Here is a 22,900-nt window from a genome sequence, read left to right on the forward strand (position 1 = left end):
AGCTAAGAAAAATTGGTCTAAATATTGTCAAGTGACTGATCATTTAAATTTCTGAGCTATCGCCATACTGCAATCTATACAAATAATTGCATGTATAGATCGCTTTGTATCGCTTGGACAATGATTTTAGCGGATGAAAATAATTTCAGCACAGTTTGTACAACACATATCAAAACATCATCATTAAAGTTTTACACATACCCGGCGTACGTTGAAATACAGCAAAGTCTCCGACAGTCGGCTTCTGCAGATCTGGCAAAGATGAGTCGGAGTAGAAAGCTGATAGCTGTTTAGAAAGGGACTCTAAATTACGAGGAATCTCTCGAGGAAAGTTAACGCAAAACTTGGACAAACCATCTAGTTTGCGCAATGTAACAACGTAGGTGACTCCAGTAGAAAGGAGAGGGGAGACAACTATTTTCTCGCTACAAACAGCAGTGATTCTCATTACTTTATGACTAAACAATACCTTAAAACAGTTAAATTCAAAAAAGTGTCTAAGACGAAAAGGAGATGTGTGTTAAAATAATGCCTGATGATTTGTTAATGTGTAAGAAAAAAATGTGTAAAATTCATGTCTATTCCCGCTCATTATTTAAAATACATTATTATTATAATCATATATTCAACGATCGATAGATCAATAATTGCATGTTTTCTGCGTGCTATATTGATGGCTTTCAGATAGAAAATGACATAAATTGAACAATAGAAAGAAGAATTTTAAATGTTCATGTTGTCAAAAAACCATCTAACATCTTTATAGACAACTACAATTTAAAGTAGATACCTTCGAATAAATGTTACCAGTGATAATAGAATTCCATAAATGAATACATTTTGTGTGAAACCCTGTTGTCATCATCATCATTCGAAAGACAATCATGGATGTGACTAACACATGTTAGAAATGAATAGAATTGAATCGAGATTGTAATAATCAATTATTTCATCCAATGACAGACAAGCCGGCTCTAGCTCTAACAACTTGTTGGTTACACATCAACACATTTCGGTGGTGTGTGTAACCAAGCCTTAAAATAATTGCACAAGAAAAATACATGTACAAGAAATAAATTTGTTCCATTATTAAAATACAGGTAAAACAAACAAGAATGGAAGCTAACTAATCTGATTGTGTAGCCGAAGTCAATAGTCAGGCAGAAGTCAGTATTGCTAACAGCTGATCATATTGAACAAGATATATGTATGTATAGCAACAACCAGTCTACATACATGAATGTATAGCAACAACCAGTCTACATAAGTATAGCTACAACCAGTCTACATATGTATAACAACAACCAGTCTACATATGTATAGCAACAACCAGTCTGAATATGTATAGCAACAACCAGTCTGAATATGTATAGCTACAACCAGTCTGCATATGTATAGCTACAACCAGTCTACGTATGTATAGCAACAACCAGTCTTCATATGTATAGCTACAACCAGTCTACATATGTATAGCTACAGCCAGTCTACATATGTATAGCAACAACCAATCTACATATGTATAGCAACAACCAGTCTACATATGTACAGCAACAACCAGTCTACATATGTATAGCAACAACCAGTCTACATATGTATAGCAACAACCAATCTACATATGTATAGCAACATCTATGAACAGGAAAATCTCTTACCAGGGCGCTTGAGCAGGTTTTCCAGCAGGAGATCGTGACTGGGGTGATGAGTTTTGAGAGGATGTCTGTCACGAAACGAATGATAAATTGAGATAGCAACCTTTAATTCTCTTACTACTAATTCTCATCAATACTATTAGTTATTGCTAAAAACTTCAATAACAAAAATGGATGTTGATAGTATACAGGAAGCCTTGCTAAACCAATGTCTGCATTGATAGTTGATCCCCCTGAGATCCAACACTGAACTACTTGAGCATTTTGTCTCAGAAGCAAGGATCGCACAATCTAGAAAAGCTTGTAACATTTACAACCAGAAGGCTTGTCCTTTTTAAAAGACCTAAAGTTATGACTACCTTAAGATTGTGTCCCGCTTGTGGCTGAATAATACAAGGTTGTGGAGGAGAGAGAGCATCGGATACGGTAGCCGTAGAATTTTTTTGAGATCTGGCAAGAATAATGGAGTCTTCCAAGGGTTCATCTTGTTTGACAGCAAAATTGGCTGAGAGAAGAGCGCTGCCGAGATCCGCGCCATCCGCTGTAGTAATTTTTACCGAGAGTGTATCAAGACTCATGTCTCTCACGACTGCCTGAACAGTCTTGCAGTTGTTGCTGAAGAGAAGACTCTGCAAGAAGACCAATTGTTCAACTTTGCAACAACCAATAGCCTACTGAGCACACACTCTTACAATCAGTAAAAATATTCATTGCCTAAACATTCTTTGCCTGTCAACAGCCTGATGAGAAAGTAGAGTATTTACTAATATAATGTGTAGACAACTTTCACTCATCAATGTTTAAGGTGACACACAATAATGCAATCAATAACAACTACAGTAGATATAACATACGCATCCTATAACATAAATGCTACATAACGTAAAGAATTTATGTGGTTTTTGCTTCGTACTATGTAAAACATTCCATATAACGTAAAGTGTCAAATCGGACGAGTTCTCTAATTCTATTTGAGTAACGAGAATCCTATGGCTAGTCTAAAACTATTATTTTCTCCTGACACAAAGAGAGAAAAACAACGAACGTATAACATTATCATTATTATATATACCAGTTCTAACATCAGCCTAGAGTTACAAAGTAACAGGCGACTGTCACGGACTGTTAACACCTAACAATCTATCATTGTCTACTCTAGTTCGTTGTGACAGATCGTCAGGTGTATCAACAAAGTACAGAGAATAGGTAGCTGCGCAATTATTCAAAAAAGCTTAGAGGCGTTTGATTGGTGCAGGTGTTACAGCATCGGTCTACCAATCTGGATGTCACGAGTTGGAGTATCGTCGAAAGATACGGTATCTTTTATCTTAACTTCAACTCCTGGAAACAGATAGACAACAGAGTGGTAGACACCGCTTTTATTATTTTAAAAATATTTTTGCTTTATAGAAGACGTGTAAAATATTTTTTTTGCAAAATTGACATTGTTTTCTAGATAAATAAACAAATCGTAAATGGGTTTTGAAGGTGTACGTACGCTCCCCTTAGCTTATTGTAAAATTATCGCAATCATAGGCCATAAAACTAGTGAAAATAATAAGAAAATGAAGAAAAGTTGCTGATACAAACCAATAATACACCGATTCTTCACAGTCACTGAATTAACAAGTTAAGTCTAGTTTTTTCCTAGTTGAAGGGCTAATAAGGTGAGTTGAGAAGATCTTGGTACAGATTAAAGAATTTATATGTATTTTACTGTTCGTATAACGTAAAATCCTTGTGAAGTAAACATCCCAGGATTAGATTATTTAAAGTTGTAGGAGCGTCTACTGTACTGCTGAATGATTGTAAAGCAATTGTGCACTTTCCACAGTAAATCAACACATTTCACAACAGCATATATAATGATTCATTCATTATATGTGTAAAGCAGCAATTGATGATTATTGAAAGAGTAGCATTGAAAAAGGAAAATTTTGCGAAATTCATTCTTAATTTATGATTTAAAATGGTCTTGAGATTAAAAATATACATTTTCTATAGGTTAAACTGCTTACGTAAGCAACTTTGTTAGTTGTCTCCTCAAATAGAATTGGAGAACTCGCCCGATATGATACTTTATGTTATATGGAATGTTTTACATAGTATGAAGCAACAACTTGACATAAATTATTTACATTATCTGGAATTTATGTTATAGGACGTATACGTTATATCTACTGTATAAATTAAACATTGCTTCCCTAAACAAGGAGATGCATCGCTTTAGCAGAAATATGTTGGAAGAATCTGGCAAAGAGCCATATTAAGGCATTCGAGTTTAAAATCAGCGCTCCTTAGTATGATATAGTGCTACAGTGCACTACAAATCATTGTTTGGTTACAATTTCCCCACTAAAATATTAATAATCATAGCTAAATTACAGCCTGCTTCTGCAAGCTACAATAAACTGGTAAAAAACGCACATGACTACCTGGAGCATGGTTTTTGCTTGCGGTAGCGCAGACTCCTCTAGACTGTTGGTCACGCCGTCAATATGTATTTTAGCAGCGACAGCTGGAAAATGGCTAAATTGCCTCGGCAAATCCATAACATCAGCATTTGTCACCAGCTGTAAGTTGCCATAGTCAAGAAAAGCAACTCCCACATTTACATTGTTTTCGGCCAATAACACGACCTCAGCCCTGCTCCAGCAGCCTTCGTATAAGCCAAGGACATGCTGTCCAACCTCTGGTAGTCTACAAACAAGTACATGCTGTCCAACCTCTAGTAGTCTACAAACAAGTACATGTTGTCCAACCTTTAGTAGTCTACAAATAAGTACATGCTGTCCAACCTCTAGTAGTCTGCAAACAAGTACATGCTGTCCAACCTCTAGTAGTCTACAAACAAGTACATGCTGTCCAACCTCTAGTAGTCTACAAACAAGTACATGATGTCTAACCTCTAGTAGTCTACAAACAAGTACATACTGTTCAACCTATGGTAGTCTACAAACAGTACATGCTGTCCAACCTCTGGTAGTCTACAAATAGGTACATGCTGTCCAACCTCTAGTAGTCTACAAACAAGTATATGCTGTCCAACCTCTAGTAGTCTACAAATAAGTACATGCTGTCCAACTTCTAGTAGTCTACAAACAAGTACATGCTGTCCAACCTCTAGTAGTCTACAATTAAGTACATGCTGTCCAACCTCTAGTAGTCTACAAACAAAACCGCTTTGCTAGTAGCAATTGACAGAAGAGCATGAAACATGTACTAATGGTGGATGGGGTAATTGAAGAGTCCTATTGGACCATTTTCAAAGGAGACAATCTGTTAAAGCAAGATTGTGAAGCACTTATTTAGTCTTTCATCTAGAATCACCAAGCCTCAGATGATTTTAACAGATGGTGTTAACAGGTTGTTTCACCTTAGAATGGCCCAGCAGGACCTCTAAAGCATCCACTATTAAATAGTAAATTTGTATCCAATCAGAACATACTTGAGACTCTCTCCAAGGTAACCTTACACATACAAGCCACAAGAAAATTTTAGTCGGAAATCATTAAACTATATACAGTATATATATCTAAGCCACAGGTGTCCTTTAGCGGAGATATTGCCGAAGCCGAGACCGGGCCGTAGTCTACACACACAAAAGAACAACAAAGGTCCACGTAGCTATGAGCAAAAACAAAAGTATCCACCCAAATATCTCCCCAATCCGATGAGCAGCACACACAAAAACTAAACCAATCGACTGAGCCACCCATCATGTCAAAATATTCCAAGTTTCAAGTCATGTCTTGCACAACTCACCTTATGGTTTCTCACAACTGGTCCCAAAGTCCCTATTAATTTGAGACTGTCCAATATCTGTTTTAGAAATGGTCGCCGCTAGCCTAGCCTAACGTCCTGATTCAACATCTTAGTAACTATCGGGGCATTGCTGAGTTTTTGAGTCTCTCTTAAGCATGCAAGAACCAATCAAAATTGGGTTAACACTATTGTAAACAAAACTTAAGAGGGACTCAAAAGGATCGGGTGCACTCAGCAATGCCCCGATAGTTACTATCATGTTGAATCAGGATCTTAGGCTAGGCCCGGTCTCGGCTCAGCAGTCAGACCTACTGTCAACCACAGACAAAAAATGTTGAGTGCTAATATATTTAATTCTATAGGTTTTTGCGAAATCAAAACCCAAAAAAGCCCCTTCACATGTAAAGAGACTGCTAGAATGTAAGTAAAACAGGTTTTACTAAAATAGATCAACACTACAATTTGGAAAAATACTCTCTAACGGCTGACGATTGCACAAGCAAGAAACACTTTGCAAGTAGCCTTAATAGTTTTATTATACAACTTGTTGTTCCTTAGAAGAAAAAACATCACTTAGACGACTTCACAGAATGATCAATTTTTTAGTTGCCTGTTTGATGTTCATTAATTTTTTATAAAATGATTTTTTGCTATACGTGTGGGTTGTAAATTAACCAACGAAATTAGACAACAAAAACTTACCTCAATGGTTGAAAAATACACCTTCCAAAATAATGAAAATCGTAGTTACCACTAATGAAATGAATCAAAGGGTACAAACAAAGCGAAAGTGTTATAAACAGATGGTAACGTGTTTGAAGTATCCCCAATGAAATGCAATAAAATGATTTCACTTCGCTGTATTAGAAATAGACATCAAATATAGGAGTGTACCTGCGGGAGTCATCAGTGTCTCGTTCCCTGACATGAGCGTTTCCATACTCTGTCATTTCAGCTTCTAGTTCATTGAAAGCGATTAGATACGGTTTAAGGTCATCATTGCCAACTTGAGCGTAAAAACCATCAACGCCCTCAATAGACGATGGCTCGACACAAAGGGAGACAACTGAGCCTACACTGACATGTCGGTGAATACTGTCCCAAACCGTGTACCTAGCCATAACAGACATTACAATATTAACTCACATTTGAAAATTGTATGAATATAACGCTAAAAGGATTTAGTGTTGACATTTGCAGACAGTAGTATTCACATGTTTGGATTTATAAACACGAGTACACTGGCAATCTCGAGCAACGTGAGAGATCGTCAGGCAACACCTCTAATGCGCTGATAATCAGCAAATTCACAATTATTCCTGACTCTTGGAAGGTGGTTGATTGGTGCAGTTGGTGGAGTGTCAGGTCACCTTGTTAAAGGTGATGTTTGAATCCTATATGGTGCAATCTTTTTCCAACGTCCAACCATGGCTTCTGACAGACGGGACTCTTATTATAGTAAAGATTTAGTTGCAGTAACATCTTAGAAAGAGACCCATATTTAATGGAGCTCTAGCCTCATCAGGTCATTTTTCCTACCGAAGAGCTATCTTCCATTGAGTCACCTCTTTTGTAGAAGTAACATTTTCTATCAAGGAACTTCTGCTGAAGTACTATCATCCAGGGAGTTCTTTTTTCAATGAAGCTATATAAGCCCCTTCTCTTGTAGAGGTACCGTTAAGGACCTATCTTCCAGTGAATCTCTTATCCCATTGATGACCTATCTTCCATTAAGTCACTTCTCTTGTTGAGGTACGATCTTCGAACAAGTCACTTTTCTCGTTTAGGTGCTATCTTCCAGTAAGTTAATTTTTTCATTGAGGTGCTATCTTCCAGTAAGTCAAAACATTTGTGCATTGCATTTGTACTCAATGCAATGCATGAAAGTATTGCTCTGCCAAAAAATATTTGGCCGCTAATATCAACTAGTTCAGCAGTGCAAAGAAGAGTTGAGGTCAGAAGACATTGTGGAAGGATAAGGACAATCAGAAGAAGCTCATTCCATTGAAAACAACAATCAGAACGCAGCTATTTGAGCAAACGATGCAAATATTTTTATTTCAAAAACGTCAATCTTTGTTTCTGCATGTAATATAAATATGGTTCATTTATGTCACTTGTTCATGAATATATATATTTGTAGTATTTGATCGATTATCATTATATAACTTATAAATTTGCAAATTTATAGCATATTATTTAATAGCATCCTTGTGGTTATCTTAACACGGCCTACAATGCATCGACGCTCATAACTCTATAGGACATAAAAAGCTAGTTTTGGCTGCAAACTGTAGGAAACAATGAGCGCAATGAGTGCAATGAGCTTTTATTCAACACTGTTAAATATAGCTATAAAATAAGAATATGCCTTAAAATTTAGAATGAAATAAAAAACTGAAAGCTCTAACAAATTGCAAAGCATTTAATATCATCGCAGATTAATTGCATGCAATAGATAACACCTGGTAGAGATATCTCTCGGCTTCCCAATGCATATCTTATTTAGAGATCTTTGACAAGTGAGAGGTAAGTTAACTGATTTATTGCATCCAAAAGGATTAATATCAATCCACCGAAAAAAGAGGGCAAAATATATGCAACATTCGCATCGCCTGAAAAAGGGCTAAATCTATCTTCATAAAATTCTGACGAGCCATTGAAAAAATACAATGCCAGCCTCTATTTGACCGCCGCCTAGAGAGGACTAGAGAGGAAGGGTTGAAAACTAGGGTGCCATAAGGTTCAGTTCAATTACAAGTTTTATGGTATATGACTATATAACTACATATATAATTTTAATTCGTTAGCCATGGGTCCTAAGATTGAAATCCGACGTTAAAGGATGAAGTGAAAAAATGATTTTATTGCTATAAAAATTTTATTGTAGATCATAACCACTACATACACTAAAGCTAACATAGGTAACTATAGTTACTAAAGTTAATATACTATTTTGCTATTAATTTTTAATATGTAGACTACCTATATAAAATTTCAATGATTTTTACCAGGGGATTGTTTGTATTAGATGATTACTATGGGCTTCTATACACCACTATACGACATTTTCGCCTTACGATGTCAACACCGGAACGAATTAATGTCGAATGGTGGTGGTCCAATGTAATCAACTTTTTGTGACATTCTGTGATTGAAATTTTTTATGGAAGAGATTGGCGGCTCACCCTTCAGTGAATGCTCCTCGGTTGGCTTATCGGAGTTACTTGGATCTAAACAGAGGCTAAATGATATTGAAACAACAAGTTCTTTTTACAACAGCTGCTGAGCTTTGTCATGGAGCTTCACAAAGTTACTAATGTGAATCATTGTCACCAGTTGCAGTTCATTTTCTGAAGGCCTTGATGTACAGTGTTATAGTGCTAGATGAAATACACTGACCCAAATGAGACACTCAATTTTCACCTACTACATTCCTTGGAGTATTAGCCTCATTAACCTTCCAACATAATTCACGTTTTACAAAGGTGTACCTTTTGAAGATGCAAGCCTATTTTGAAGGGTTAATCTCGACCATTCTCGCTATATTACCTATTCATCCTTTTTTAAGCTTGATCTCATGTCTTAGCTAGACTATTCCTGACAACTCTACTTTGGTCAACACATGAAAGCCTTAAAAACCAGCCATTTCCATACAACTTCAAACAAATATTGACAACTTTTAAACAGTCATTAAAGTCTGTCGTAACTTAGAAAAGATAAAAGCAATCAATCCTAAGCCATACCTTACATTAGAGTGAAATCTCTACTATGATAAGAGCTATGTCCGTCCGTAGCCACGCTAACTGCGTTATAGGAGAGAATTGCCTCACATGGGAATTGAACTACAAACTGTGTTTAACAGACCGACGCGCTAACCACAACGCTACTCGGCAGCTTTACCACTTCTCGAGATAATAATGCACATACTGATTACTCATGATGATCTCTCACGGTGCACGGGAATGCCAAGCTTACTAGTAGTCTATAATATATGAATAAAACAAATTATTGAAACAACGTGAACGCATCCAACCATGTTGCTCCAACAACATGCAAAAATGTCAATGACAAAAAATGAAAAAAGAATATTGACGAGTCAGTTGGGGTGCTTACTTTAGATTTGGGTCAACCAATGCCCCTGTAGCAGCCACCAGGTTGTCTCCCAAATCAGTTCCATCTAAAATCAGCAAATCAAAGCAATAAGTATCATAGCAATGCGTCAGTGATGCACTGCCTGAATCAGTGTAAGATTTTATCTGAGAGAGAAAAGCTACATGTACAGAAAAAATCAGTGGATCCAATACCAAAATAAAGTTTTGCACACTATGTAAAGCTGATGTTTAGATTTCGTGTTTAGAATTGCTTCTTAAAAACAGCTACTATGAGTGAATACGAAAACGTGACAAATCTAGCAAGTGAAGATTGCTCAAACTTATTTACTAAATTATTGGGTTTTCCAAAATTTAATGTTAACCATGCAAACAACGTACAATATTGTGGCTCACTACAAAAACCTAAGAAATCAAATGAAGGTGTAATTGAAGAATTTAGCTTTAATCATTCACATTTTCCCTTGCCTAGTTGTTTGGCAGTTACTACATAACTTATTTGACCTAGTTGTTTGGCAGTTACTACATAACTTATTTGACCTAGTTGTTTGCCAGTTACTACATAACTTATTTGACCACAACAGAGCAGCATACACACGGACAAAAGAGAATCCCTTCACACGATTGTCAAGTGTTATTACTGTAACAGTTGCTATACAACATCTACTAGATCTCAAGTTAATTTTGGTACTGATTAGTAACAGCTTTCTCCAACTGCCAAAATTAAAAAGCCGAATGAATCAATTTTTTCGATTTCTAAGCAAACCCAAGCTTTTGTGTTTATATAAGACACATGACAGGGCATGAAGATTAATTTGAAAGAAAAATTCATGAAGTGCAAGTTTTGAAACTAGTAAGTGACAGAAAAATTGTGAAAATGGTAATCTTTAGTGTGTACTCAAATAGTACTTCGTCTTTGTAGAATAGCAAAGCTCAGAAGAAAATAAGCACACATTTGCATAAAAAACATAGAAATATTACTATGAAAGCACCTGGAAGCGTGAACATGACCTGGTTTCCAACGCTGGTGTTGACACATGTAATGGTATACAAATCGCCGGTGTTCAAACCAAACCTCGTGCAGGCCTGAACCGCAAAGTCAGTCCAAGTATCTCCTTTATAAGGCTTCAAGCCGTATAAACTACATTCTATTGCCTGCAAAGAACATCTTTGTAACTACAATTTTTGCTGATCACGCCCTTCTATAATTATAAACTATAAATAAATTGGAACAAACTCGAAGAAAAAACTGAAAACTATTTTATTTGAAAGAGACGATGTAACATCTAATGAGCGACCTGGCAACTTATATAACTGAAAAGGGGTGCAATAACTACACCCCGTGAAAACCTGGCAGAAACGGAAGCACCAAATGAACAAAATGTTTTAAAAGTAACAACTGTTCAAAGAACAAAGCTGAGCATTGATACTTGAAAGGGTATTGATGCGATTTGAGCGGGAATGGGACTGAGAATGCCAGAGAAATGTTTCTGTCCAATATCAACTAGATAGACGAAACATTGACTCTGTTTGGAGGCAATAATGAGTCCCCTATGCCACACGCCAGTCGGCAGTTGCACTGCAAGCAGGTCACCTGGCTGTGAACGTAGTGTGTGAGGTGGACAAGCCTTACAACACTGCAAGAAGATACAACGTACGATAAGATAATGGAATGAGTTACCTAAAAAAGTACGATGGGGTCAGGGCAAATGGCCATCAGATGAATTTATGTCGAGATAAGACAATTGCTGATTAACAGGAGACTAGGCTTGAAGTAATTTCCAACAAAAAACTTACCAGCTATCAGAATGCGTTCATTCTAGTAACTAAACGAGTGGAATGTAGTTTTTTTTAATTTAAACCACAAGTAAACAACTTAAAATTATTGTTGAAATACATCAGCTATTGTTGAAATATCAGTAAATCTTTGTGTTCAATTGCGCAAATGCACAGGATAAGGTTGCATATTGGATTCAACTGAGATTTGTATACAAAACCAGGAATTCAGTTTTTATTCAAGCTTTTATCCAATACACTGCACGGTCCACCTGACTATACTATGGAATAAATTAAGCATGTACTTATTACACATCCCAATCTTTCATGAATTCACGCTTAACACCGCAGCTAGCATTATGCGTGAAGCCATACTCGAAAAAAAATGCATCCCCAAAAATGCTACAACTCATATGGCCAACAAGACTATTGCAATCAATATCGATCTGTACAGTACGAATTACATAGAAATAAACACAGTACACAGAAATAAACAAAACACCTTCATTTAAACATTATAATGGTAAATGTAGTATGTTGATTAAAAACAAAGTTTCTGTGCAAAAGCTTTCTTTATTACCTATGCATCGCGGAGCATACAGCTAGTGTGTTTATATCTATATATATATCTATAGTATACCTATATATATACAGTATATTATATAGATATCTATATTATATATATAATTTACTATATATATTACAATATTACAGGGTCGACATTTTTCCCAGGAAAAACTTTTTCCCAGGGCAGCGGGAAAAACTGGTAAAAACCGGAACAACTGGGAAATATTATAACTCCAGAATTTTTTATCTAAATATTTTGCTAAACAATGAAATTTAATAAAAATGGAAAATTGGACTAAACAATTAGTTGTGTGACTCCATATTTATATCAATCAATAGCAATGGAAACAAAATAGTGTTTAAAAGAGGGAAAAATTAGAAAAATCAACACCCAAGATACGAGCCAACGTTAAATAACGATGAGCCTTTCACAGTCCAATAATAGAACTGTTTTGACATGTATTATTTAGCACTATTTCCTTATTGCAGACCAAGCTGCGCAACAGGCTTGGAGTGGAGAAAGCGTCCAAACTGGTAACTTGATGCCAAAACATAAAACAATTTCATCAGGGTATGTTTCGACCGAATACGAGGATTAACTTTTCTTAGACTATCAATTCTCAATGCTCTAATCCGTTTGTTCAGTTCACCGGTCTCAACCATAGAGTTATCTCCCCCTAGAGTGATAACTACACGAGTGTTTCCGGTGCCAACAAGGAGCGTTTAGGCCACGCCTCTTTTTTGTGCTAGTCAGTCGTAGTGATTGACTAGATAAAAACATCAGCCATGAGAAGGGTTAAACAAGGATCATGAATTTCCAGTTGAGATAGTAATTAATGCTCATATTAAAGAAAAGATGATTATAGTTTATTACTCTAATATATGCTTATTATTTAAAGCAATTCAATACCTACCAGGGATCGCTAAACATATTATGGAAATGTTTACTTTTTCATTTCCATAAACATAAATATTTCCATAATTTTAGGGAAATGGATATGGACATTTTATTTTACAAGTATGGAAATGGTATGAAAATGGAAATAATATGGAAATGAATTATGGAAATGGAAATAATATGGAAATGAATTATGGAAATGGAATTAATATGGAAATGAATTATGGAACTTTTATGGAAATGGAAATAATATGGAAATGGAAATACTATGGAAATGGAATTAATATGGAAATGAATTATGGAAATGGAAATAATATGGAAATGGAAATAATATGGAAATGAATTATGGAAATGGAATTAATATGGAAATGAATTATGGAAATGGAAATAATACGGAAATGGAAATAATATGGAAATGAATTATGGAAATGGAATTAATATGGAAATGAATTATGGAACTTTTATGGAAATGGAAATAATATGGAAATGAATTATGAAAATGGAAATTGTGACATACACGCAATCCCTGATACCTACATGACTTGCCAAGGCACTGAATAGATAGTGAGTGAAAGTGAAGGTAATGCAAGCAGTTACTCATAGATAACATATATAGTCATACTGGGGTTGTATTACATTGGTGTGATGGGAAGCTAATCAACTGCCATCAGTTTTTTAGTTTTTCCCGCTTTTGAACAAAAATGAGTTTTTCCCGGGGCGGTACAAACGGGTATAAACTGGCGGTAATAACTGCCATGGAAATACTATGCCAACCTTGATATATTATATATGCAATATATACATACGGTATAGTATTATATACGTATGTATACTAGGTGAATGCCCGGCGTTGCGTAAACAATAAGAAAATATTTTGCACAGAAAACTGATTTTTACTCAAATTATACATCTACCATTCTAACTTTTAAATGAAACTGTTTGTGTATTTCTGTGTCTTGTGTTTATTTCTGTGTCTTGTGTTTATTTCTGTGTCTTGTGTGTATTTCTGTGTCTTGTGTTTATTTCTGTGTCTTGTGTTTATTTCTGTGTCTTGTGTTTATTTTTGTGTAAGTCATACCGTACCGGCTGCAGTACTGTATACAGCTCTCTACTGATTGCAATAGTCTTGCTGCCAATGTGAGTTTAAGCATTTTTCTGTCGACAATTCTAACATACATGTAATACTAGTTGAAGTGTTTAGCGTGAAGTCATGGAATACTGGAATTTGTAATGAGTATGTACACAATATATTCCATAGTATAGCTAGTTGCCGTGAATAAATGCCTGTCTGTAGAACTGGACGTTCGAAGTTTAAATCCAGTGCACAGCAGATTTTTCATTCCCAAAACTTGGAGCTATTACTGGACACATAAACAGACCAACAAAAAACAAACTGAGATTTATGGATAAAAGATAGACTAATATATATATATATATATATATATATATATATATATATAGCTAGTGTGCTAAAATAGTATAAAGAGATCAATTTCAGTTCGAATATTTATGTTAATACTAGCTGAATGCACAACGTTGCTTGGGTAATACAAAAGTCTTTGAACAGAAAACTTATTTTTATCTAACATATACAACATTTACCATTCTAACTTTTAAACTTCATATCATAGTAAGTGTTTTTTGTGCAGTTCAAATGTATTAAGAAAAAAAAAACAACTGTAAAAGTTTTCAAACTTTTTCAAATAACTGCAACTTTTAAATTTCATATCATGAAAGAAGTGTTTTGTTGAAATAAATTGAGAGGAAAAATAAAACTGTAAAGGTGTTTAAATGTAAATGTGAAATTCTTCACGAGTAATGGCTAAATATAGTTTGTTTTGCTAAAATTACAATAAAAAGTTATTTGGTATACGATTATATAATTTGATTTCATTTCAGTTTTGGCATCTATGGACGTATAGAGTGGTATAGATTATTAATTACCCATATTAATTATCTAATGCAATCAATGCCTGTTAAAAATCATCAAAATCATCATTATCATTAAAAAGAAGTAATAAAACAATATGTTAACCTTAGTAACTATAGTTACCTACAATAACTTGAGTGCATTTTGTGGGTATAGTCTGCAAAAAATGTAACATTACAATGGACTACTTGCAGAGTTCTTTCCTTCAAGACAGACGTGTAACATAAACGCTGAATAAAATTTATATGAAGTTAGCTTACTAAAAACATACTTGAAAGAAGTTTTAGTATGCATTTTAGTAATTTTTTAACTAAAATTTTATCACTTACCTGTTTGCGAACCCGTTTTTACTATAACGAATGATGCTGAACTGAGATATAATCGCCAAATTTTAATTTAGAGAGAAATTATTGCCGATATCATTGTGCGCAAAAAATTAACCCTAGTACGACAAGGACAGAAAAGCATCGTGTTTCACGGAGCTAACAGAGTTTATAGAGTTTTAATTATTACATCATTTAGAGTGTAAAATCGCGAAAAGGATGTATAAAGTATATAGTGAGAGGCTCTTACTAAGAGCTATGAATCGTAACATCCTTCGTGGACTCGTGGATAGAAAATTGGATAACAGACTCGCGGTTGCAATCGCCGTGAGTCCAAACCCAGCAGGATGTGAAATTGTAATTCCAAGATTTTATTAGCTACAGACAGATATCCAAACGTGATGACGACAAACTTTGAGAAATATATAGACTATCAACCTATAGAAAGACCTTTTGTAAAAATATTTTGTCAGAAGTGTATGATATCACTCAACATCAGTAGAACAACAGTCATTTGTCTAAATTTTAAAGGGTCATAAGGGTCGTTATTCCTGTGAGGGTTGAGCCGAGAAAACAGCAGCGCCTTATTCTGCTAACCAATCAAAGATGGTAGTATTGTTTGCATATTAATCAAGAATATTTTTTACCCTTGCTCTTATCTGGACAATGAAGTTGAAACCTGGCAAATTCTGTCATCATTTAAATGTAGTTGTATTCAGTCAGTAAGACCTGAGTCAGTACGATGCAGGCTGAGCAAAGATCTTCTTCAATAACTCGTTATGCATCTTGGTTAGCCAACATTACATTACCTGATTTAAGGTTGACTGCAGCCGTAGAAGATCAATGTTGTCAATTAGCTGAACAAAGAACTTGGCAGGTGACTGAAATTCAACTAACTTGACCTACAATGATACAGTGCATCAGTATCACTGCAGTATAAATACAAGTACAAAAGATTCAAAAATTAAGCAAAAAATACCGACCTTTACAGCCTCCTTAAGAGGGAGTGTGACTGAAGCCGGAGCAGGCACCTGCGCTGATTGTTGAGATTTGATTGGACTGAGTTCTTTTGTGAAAACAGTAGATGAGGAAGGAGATGCGGTAAGACTGACAGGTGGAACTTTGGGAGTAGATGTGGTACGACGAGAGTCAGCTGGGGCAATAGGGGTTCTACAACAGATAGCGAGTATAACTACTAGCCAACTCTAATCTTGTATAGTCAAACCTTGGGATACGAGGTATACATCACACCTGTCACATGTAGGTCTACATCACACCTGTCACACGCAGGAGAACATCATACCTGTCACATGTAGGAGTACATCACACCTGTCACACGTAGGAGTACAACACACCTGTCACATGTAGGAGAACATCCGCCTGTCACATGTAGGAGAACATCACACCTGTCACATGTAGGAGAACATCACACCTGTCACATGTAGGACAACATCACACCTGTCACATGTAGGAGAACATCACACCTGTCACATGTAGGAGAACATCACACCTGTCACATGTAGGAGTACATCACACATGTAGGAGAACATCACACCTGTCACACGTAGGAGTACATCACACCTGTCACATTTAGGAGAACATCACACCTGTCACATGTAGAAGAACATCACACCTGTCACACGTAGGACAAAACGCTCTCAGAAGGACACACTGTATTTTGGTCCTTTAACAACTCTAAACCTTAACAATGAATACATTAGGTAATTAGAAGGTTCATTATGAGACAGTGATTTCACGCAGCTGCAGAGTTTTTTTTATAAAATCATAGTATTAACATTTGTGTGCACTTTTCAAAAAACAGTCATATGTGCATTGAGGCAGTAATTTTCAACCAGTGTGCCATGAGAGATTGTCAGATGTGTTATTAGAAATGATCAATAGAAGGGCTCTTTCAAACTTCATCTATGTTCGTCGCTGTTGTCTGTCCGCGTTTTTTGGTCACAAAGCGTAGTAAATAAGCTTTTACTTTTCAACTCAGGAATGTGGCTGATTAGGTGGTCGGTCAACACATCAATCTGCCAAGGGGAACGTTATGGGTTCAAGCCCTATGTATAGCCTTTTTTTGGACTGGCATAATTATTCTGAGGTTCCGGAAAGTGGCCAAGAACTAACATAAAATCTCTATTTGAACACCATAGCACTCTATTTTTTAACGTTCAAATAGAGGTGGCGTTCAATTAGAGGTTTTATGATATGAGTCTTTTACAGATCCTGCAAGGATATCCATGATGTGTTCATAATTCAAAACAAACCCGGGTCTCACACTGAGTGTATACATTAATAAATTTATGAACTATATGTGTTACCGTGTTAAAGTGTCATTTTGTTGGTGGTGTGCCCCAGGATTTTATAAATGTACAGTAATACTTCAACTTACGAGTGCTCCAACGTACGAGAAACTTAAGATACGAGCCAGCTTTCTAGCAAGTTTTAGCACTAACATACGAGCCATGTTTGAGATACGAGCACTTGAGTGAGTTGCCAAGTATGTCGGAGGTGTTTTATTAGAACAGCATCAATCTGTATTTTTCAACTGCTCAGGTTATACTGTTGTACCATGTTTTTTTGTGCACGATTTTCTGTGCAGAATTATGTGAATTAAAAGTACTGTGCGTAGACCGAAAGTTTGCCAGTAAAATGAAAGATAATACAAAGAAAAAGCAAATGATAACAGTCGATATTAAACGGAAAAGTATTGAAAAATATGCGAAATGTGTATGCGTGATTCAGATAGCTCGGCAATATGACAGAAATACATTCATAATTATCAAACAGAAGGATTATATTCAGGGCATTTAGTTCGCAAAAGGACTAGCCATAGTTTCTAAACGGTGCAGCGATCTTCACGACCGCTGATGGCATTGGACAAACAATTGGCCGGTGACAGCGTAACTGAAACGATGCAATGTGAAAAGGCCGGCGCTATCTATCCAAACTGTTTAATAGACATTCGGACAAGTTGGCTAGTGATCGTGTGTTAACCATTTGTGACGACACCTGTGTTCGTCCTAATCGCAACATGTTGCAAGGGCGACAAAGGCAAACGTCCTTAGATAGGTTTATCTTAAAACGGCCGGCTAGTCGTGAAAGCGAAAAAAAGGAAAGATTTCTCGCTAACCAGTGAGAAATTTCAAACTATGAGCACCGAAGAAATTTTAATTACGTTTAGTTGAAAATGAAAGTTTGCTTTTAGGTTTGCTTCTAAGTTTGTCTTTTAACACTTTGATAAAATCTAAATTTATCAAAGTCAACTGTTGTAACGAAGGATAACTTATATCTCCCTCCCTGGCAAATGCGAGTGTTAACTGCTATTGTATGTATTTAATTTTACATTTTAATTAATCACATTTCCTTGCATTATTTTTTATTTGTTGCTTTTTGAAAGCATGTAGTACGTAAGGACAATAGCCAACATGTTCTTTCTGTTACAACATCTTGTTTTGAGTGTTTTATTTGCCTTTTTTTAGAGTATGGAAACCAATCAATATATATTTAATTGTTCTATATATAAATTAATTGCACCAACATGCGAGTAAATTGACATACGAGCTCAGTCTCGGAACGCATTAAGCTCGTAAGTTGAAGTATGACTGTATAAGATGTGCCATGGCTAAAAAACCACTGCATTAAGGTGATTATTTGTTAGTCTGTTAGTATGCACACAACTCCCAACAACAGGGTACCTCAATATTCAAATTTTACTGAAATATGATGAATTTTAGAAGGAATGACGAGCAGATAGAATGAAATGGGTCATGCTGACACAGCGAAATGTGTTTCTGTATATACTCTAACAACTAAAACAATCGCTTGGCCTGAATTTAATCAATAAATACTTGCAATAGATGATACTTTTCCATTGGCCTTTTTTGTCAATTTGAAATATCCATTTCTCGTTTCACAGTAACTCGAGTTCAATTATCAATTGATAAGACCACATTTTACATTTAGCTAAATAGCGGTGATTATGCGCTATTTCATCTTTTATAGCTGACATCTAACTTGGTTGTGATTTTTTGATGCGACTAACATTTACTGACTAAAGATCAGTTCTGATTAAGTTTTTATAAATTATCAATGCTATCTTCCAAAAGACAAGTCGTGCTAATGGTCCCAACGGAAAATCACTTTTTATAGATTGACAGTTTGCAGATTAGTAGATGTTACTAACAGAGTAGCAAACACATTCAAATGACACTATTTATAAGACTAAGTTTAGACGTTTACTTTTATTATTAGTTCATAATTTTACTGCTTTCCTGACCAGAGTCACCATATTCATCGCACCAGAATCACAATCATTTTTAATTTTGATAAAACGAGTATGGTATCAGCCAATTACCAGCTGCATATGGCATCTATGATGTTTTTGGTAGTATTTTCCTTACTATCTTGCATTTCATTGTGATATACACATTTGCACTCTAAGACTTGAACGTCTGTTAAACAGTTCTCCATCATTGCGCACATTTTGCTATTCCTATTAAAGAGCATTGATCACCAATTTAATAGTTTATAATCCACAAGATCTTTGCACCTATTTTTCACAAGTACCATGGGTTCAAATATTCTGCATTGAACTTAATCCGTACAATATAGCTTAACTCCATAAGAAACTAACTTAGCTGTCCACGCAAAAATAATGTAGCTAATTAGATTACACTAAATATAGGAGCCAATGCTAGAGGCTAAAAATAATAAATTATTAAAAATTATATCATTAATTATAATTAAAATATTATTAATTATAAATTATTATATAATTATTCTATTATAAACAATTATTAGTTGATAATATTATATATACAGCCCAACCTCGATTTTTGATGTTCGAATAAAAAAATAGAGTTGGTTTGTATTGGATGCCAAACAAAATTCAGAAGTTGAAACCTGAAAATCCTGCTCAGTTGGTACCAAAAATCTCTCTCTCTCTCTCTCTGCCACTCTCTTGTTATCTTCAGTAATGAATTCACATATGCAACCATTTTTGTTAAAGTGTATAAAATACTGACTTTAGTTTGTGTAGCGTATTATTTTATTTGTATATTTTGTTATAAAACAGCAGCTATTTCTACAGTTTATATTTAACACAAAAATCTCAAGTGTGGCTGAGATAAAAATTGTTACAAAACATTTCAACCACACCTACTGCATTAATAGAGCATATATGAGAAATATAGAGTACTTCATGTACAACCTGCTCCCTTAATATACAATTTATGGTACAAAAATGTATGAATGCTTAAAAAACCTTTTCTAGCCTTAGAATGGATTAATTATATTATCTATAATGCGAAGTCTATAATTTCAGAATCTGAACAATTCGCTTTTCGAACAGCCTTCTAGAGTGAATTTTGGTTGAAAACCGAGGCCAGACTGTGATATATATCATGCCATTCATACTTTGGAGAATGAAGAGGATGACAGAAGTCCACTGCTAAAATGATACAGGACAAGAAACATGTATTCAGCAGCATTTACAAAAAAATTGATTTGAGATGCTGATCAGGTTGTAAACATCTATGCCTAAAAGCTGTTTAAAAGAATGAAAAAGGAAAGTAATATAGGAAGAAAAATGAAGACGTTTTACTTAGTAAAAATATTCACAATCAGAACTCCTTCATTAAAGTTTTTGATGTTTGTATCAACCGTATTTCATAGATATTGGTCATCAAACTAAAGCTATTCAAAACATGATTTCATTATATGAGACATTTTCTAACAGAGAGGTTTCCACAGCAGATTCAAATGTGGAGTGAAATGACATGGAAAGTTTGGATGATGAAAATAATTTATTCACCTTTGTTTGGAATCGTCTTTCCAATTTTAAACATTTTAAATATATCTTTAACTACATTTTCATACGTATTTAAAAATTAATACTATGTTGCCATTCCCTGACATTCCACACAAATATGCAATTAAAATAGCAAGCACTTCAATTTAAATATAATCAACAGTCAATGGCAAATAGCAATTACAATAAATCTTCACATTTTTCATTCTGGAACTTGGACAAGCAATGTGATTTGAAAAAGGTCTTTGGTGTGGTTGGCTATAACACATTTATTAACCATATTAATCCTAGCAACATAGTTGTTCAGTCAAAATTTATTTTTATGTCTCGAAATAAAAATTCTGAGCTCTTCAACTTTAAACCGACTGCATTAAATAAAATGATGTAACAAATAAAAGTAAAAAACTACACGTATGAAACTAAACTGACAAAGTGAAAAACAATAAAAACCTTTTTTTAAATTTTAACTCTACGTTAAAGACGAGCATGTCGTCATAGCAACCCAGGTACATACAGAGAAATGGGGATAGAGATACGAACCTTCTAACGAATTCTAAATTAGTATAACATACTTGTTATTTATGTAATCCGGCACATTTTGTACAAATTCTCATGACCAGCTCTTCTACTTTTACTAGTCTAAAACCTTTACTTTACGTAAGTTTTTCTTTCTTCTTTCCGATAGCCTAGTATGCATTCGTTCTGATGCATAATGTCAATAAATTTAGTAAATTTATTGACATGCATTGTCAATAAATTGTACCCACACACCCACACACCCACACACCCACACACCCACACACCCACACACCCACACACACGTCTTACAGCTAAGTTTTGATATTTCACTCAACTTTAATTTTGTCAACGTCTTAATTTTTCATTATCTGTCTCCGGCTTGGTGCTTCGCAAAATTTTTTTTTCAGACAAATTCTACACGACGGCTTTTGTTCAAAAAGAAACTTTGGAGAGACATTGTTGCTGTTGTTGATGCCGTGTGGCAGGGAAAATGCCGTTATGACAAATCAGAAAAACTTTGTATTCTACTTCGTGGAAAACCCATAAAGCAGTGGAGCCGTAACCATAAGGCAGAGACGCCGTAACCATGAGGCAGAGATGCCATAACTCAGGGATCCCCTCCGTATTCATAGTCCAACTTCTCATTTGAAAAATCAGAAGCTGGACTATGTATTGGACAATGTCGAAATGCTATCGATTTGAAAACCATGAGATGCATGATTAACTCCTTGCAATGCTCGTGCTATTGCGACTAAGGCCTGGTTCAGACCGATGTCGTATGAATGGAATGTGAGGCGCTGCGTTCTGCTATACAAATTCATTTAGGTGTGCGAGTGAACCAAAAAACTATGAAATCGCAGGGTGGCGCAACTAAATCGTGCACGCACTCTACAAGAGCATTGTCTTGCGTGGTCTTGGGTTTGCTATGCTAGACTAAGATTGATGTGAATTGAGTATGCTGCGTAATTTCAGGTTCATTATGTGGTTTTGTTCCTCCACTGCAAAAGAGCTGAGTGAAGGACTTTTCATCTACAAACAATGCAAGGTTTTCATTTTCCCGCGTTTGTTGTAGTTATTATATCTTGTATGAATATGGAAGACTTTGCCAGTGTTGATGAAATACATTTTACGGTAGAGATCTGAAAATATGTTTTATACGGCACATGCATTGAACAGTACAAAAAAATACAAAAGCCAATACCTAGTCGGACATTGCTTCCACATTCAATGGGCTTCCTCTGTGACTTATTTGTACCTGTCTCCTTTTAATCTTTTTACTAATAGGAAAGCAGCTATTCGTCTCTTTTGTGGTTGGCTATAACACATTTATTAACCATATTAATCCTAGCAACATAGTTGTTCAGTCAAAATTTATTTTTATGTCTCGAAATAAAAATTCTGAGCTCTTCAACTTTAAACCGACTGCATTAAATAAAATGATGTAACAAATAAAAGTAAAAAACTACACGTATGAAACTAAACTGACAAAGTGAAAAACAATAAAAACCTTTTTTTAAATTTTAACTCTATGTTAAAGACGAGC

General features: G+C 35.2%; 1 protein-coding gene across 2 annotated transcripts in view; it reads right to left on the minus strand.

Moving 5' to 3' along the window:
* Positions 1 to 22,900, minus strand: part of LOC137400211 (tudor domain-containing protein 1-like) — a 46,695-nt gene that overhangs the window by 8,023 nt on the left and 15,772 nt on the right. For both annotated transcript variants that reach the window (XM_068086550.1, XM_068086542.1), the window contains 9 exons: positions 16,004 to 16,190; positions 15,830 to 15,922; positions 10,519 to 10,681; positions 9,531 to 9,594; positions 6,309 to 6,527; positions 4,085 to 4,349; positions 2,009 to 2,278; positions 1,653 to 1,717; positions 202 to 425 (listed from right to left, as the gene is read on the minus strand). In XM_068086550.1, coding sequence (XP_067942651.1) covers positions 202 to 425; positions 1,653 to 1,717; positions 2,009 to 2,278; positions 4,085 to 4,349; positions 6,309 to 6,527; positions 9,531 to 9,594; positions 10,519 to 10,681; positions 15,830 to 15,922; positions 16,004 to 16,190 — 1,550 coding nt within the window. The remainder of the gene's footprint in view (positions 1 to 201; positions 426 to 1,652; positions 1,718 to 2,008; positions 2,279 to 4,084; positions 4,350 to 6,308; positions 6,528 to 9,530; positions 9,595 to 10,518; positions 10,682 to 15,829; positions 15,923 to 16,003; positions 16,191 to 22,900) is intronic.

This window comes from Watersipora subatra, chromosome 1, assembly GCF_963576615.1.
Source record: "Watersipora subatra chromosome 1, tzWatSuba1.1, whole genome shotgun sequence".
In the NCBI taxonomy this organism is placed as follows: Eukaryota; Metazoa; Bryozoa; class Gymnolaemata; order Cheilostomatida; family Watersiporidae; genus Watersipora; species Watersipora subatra.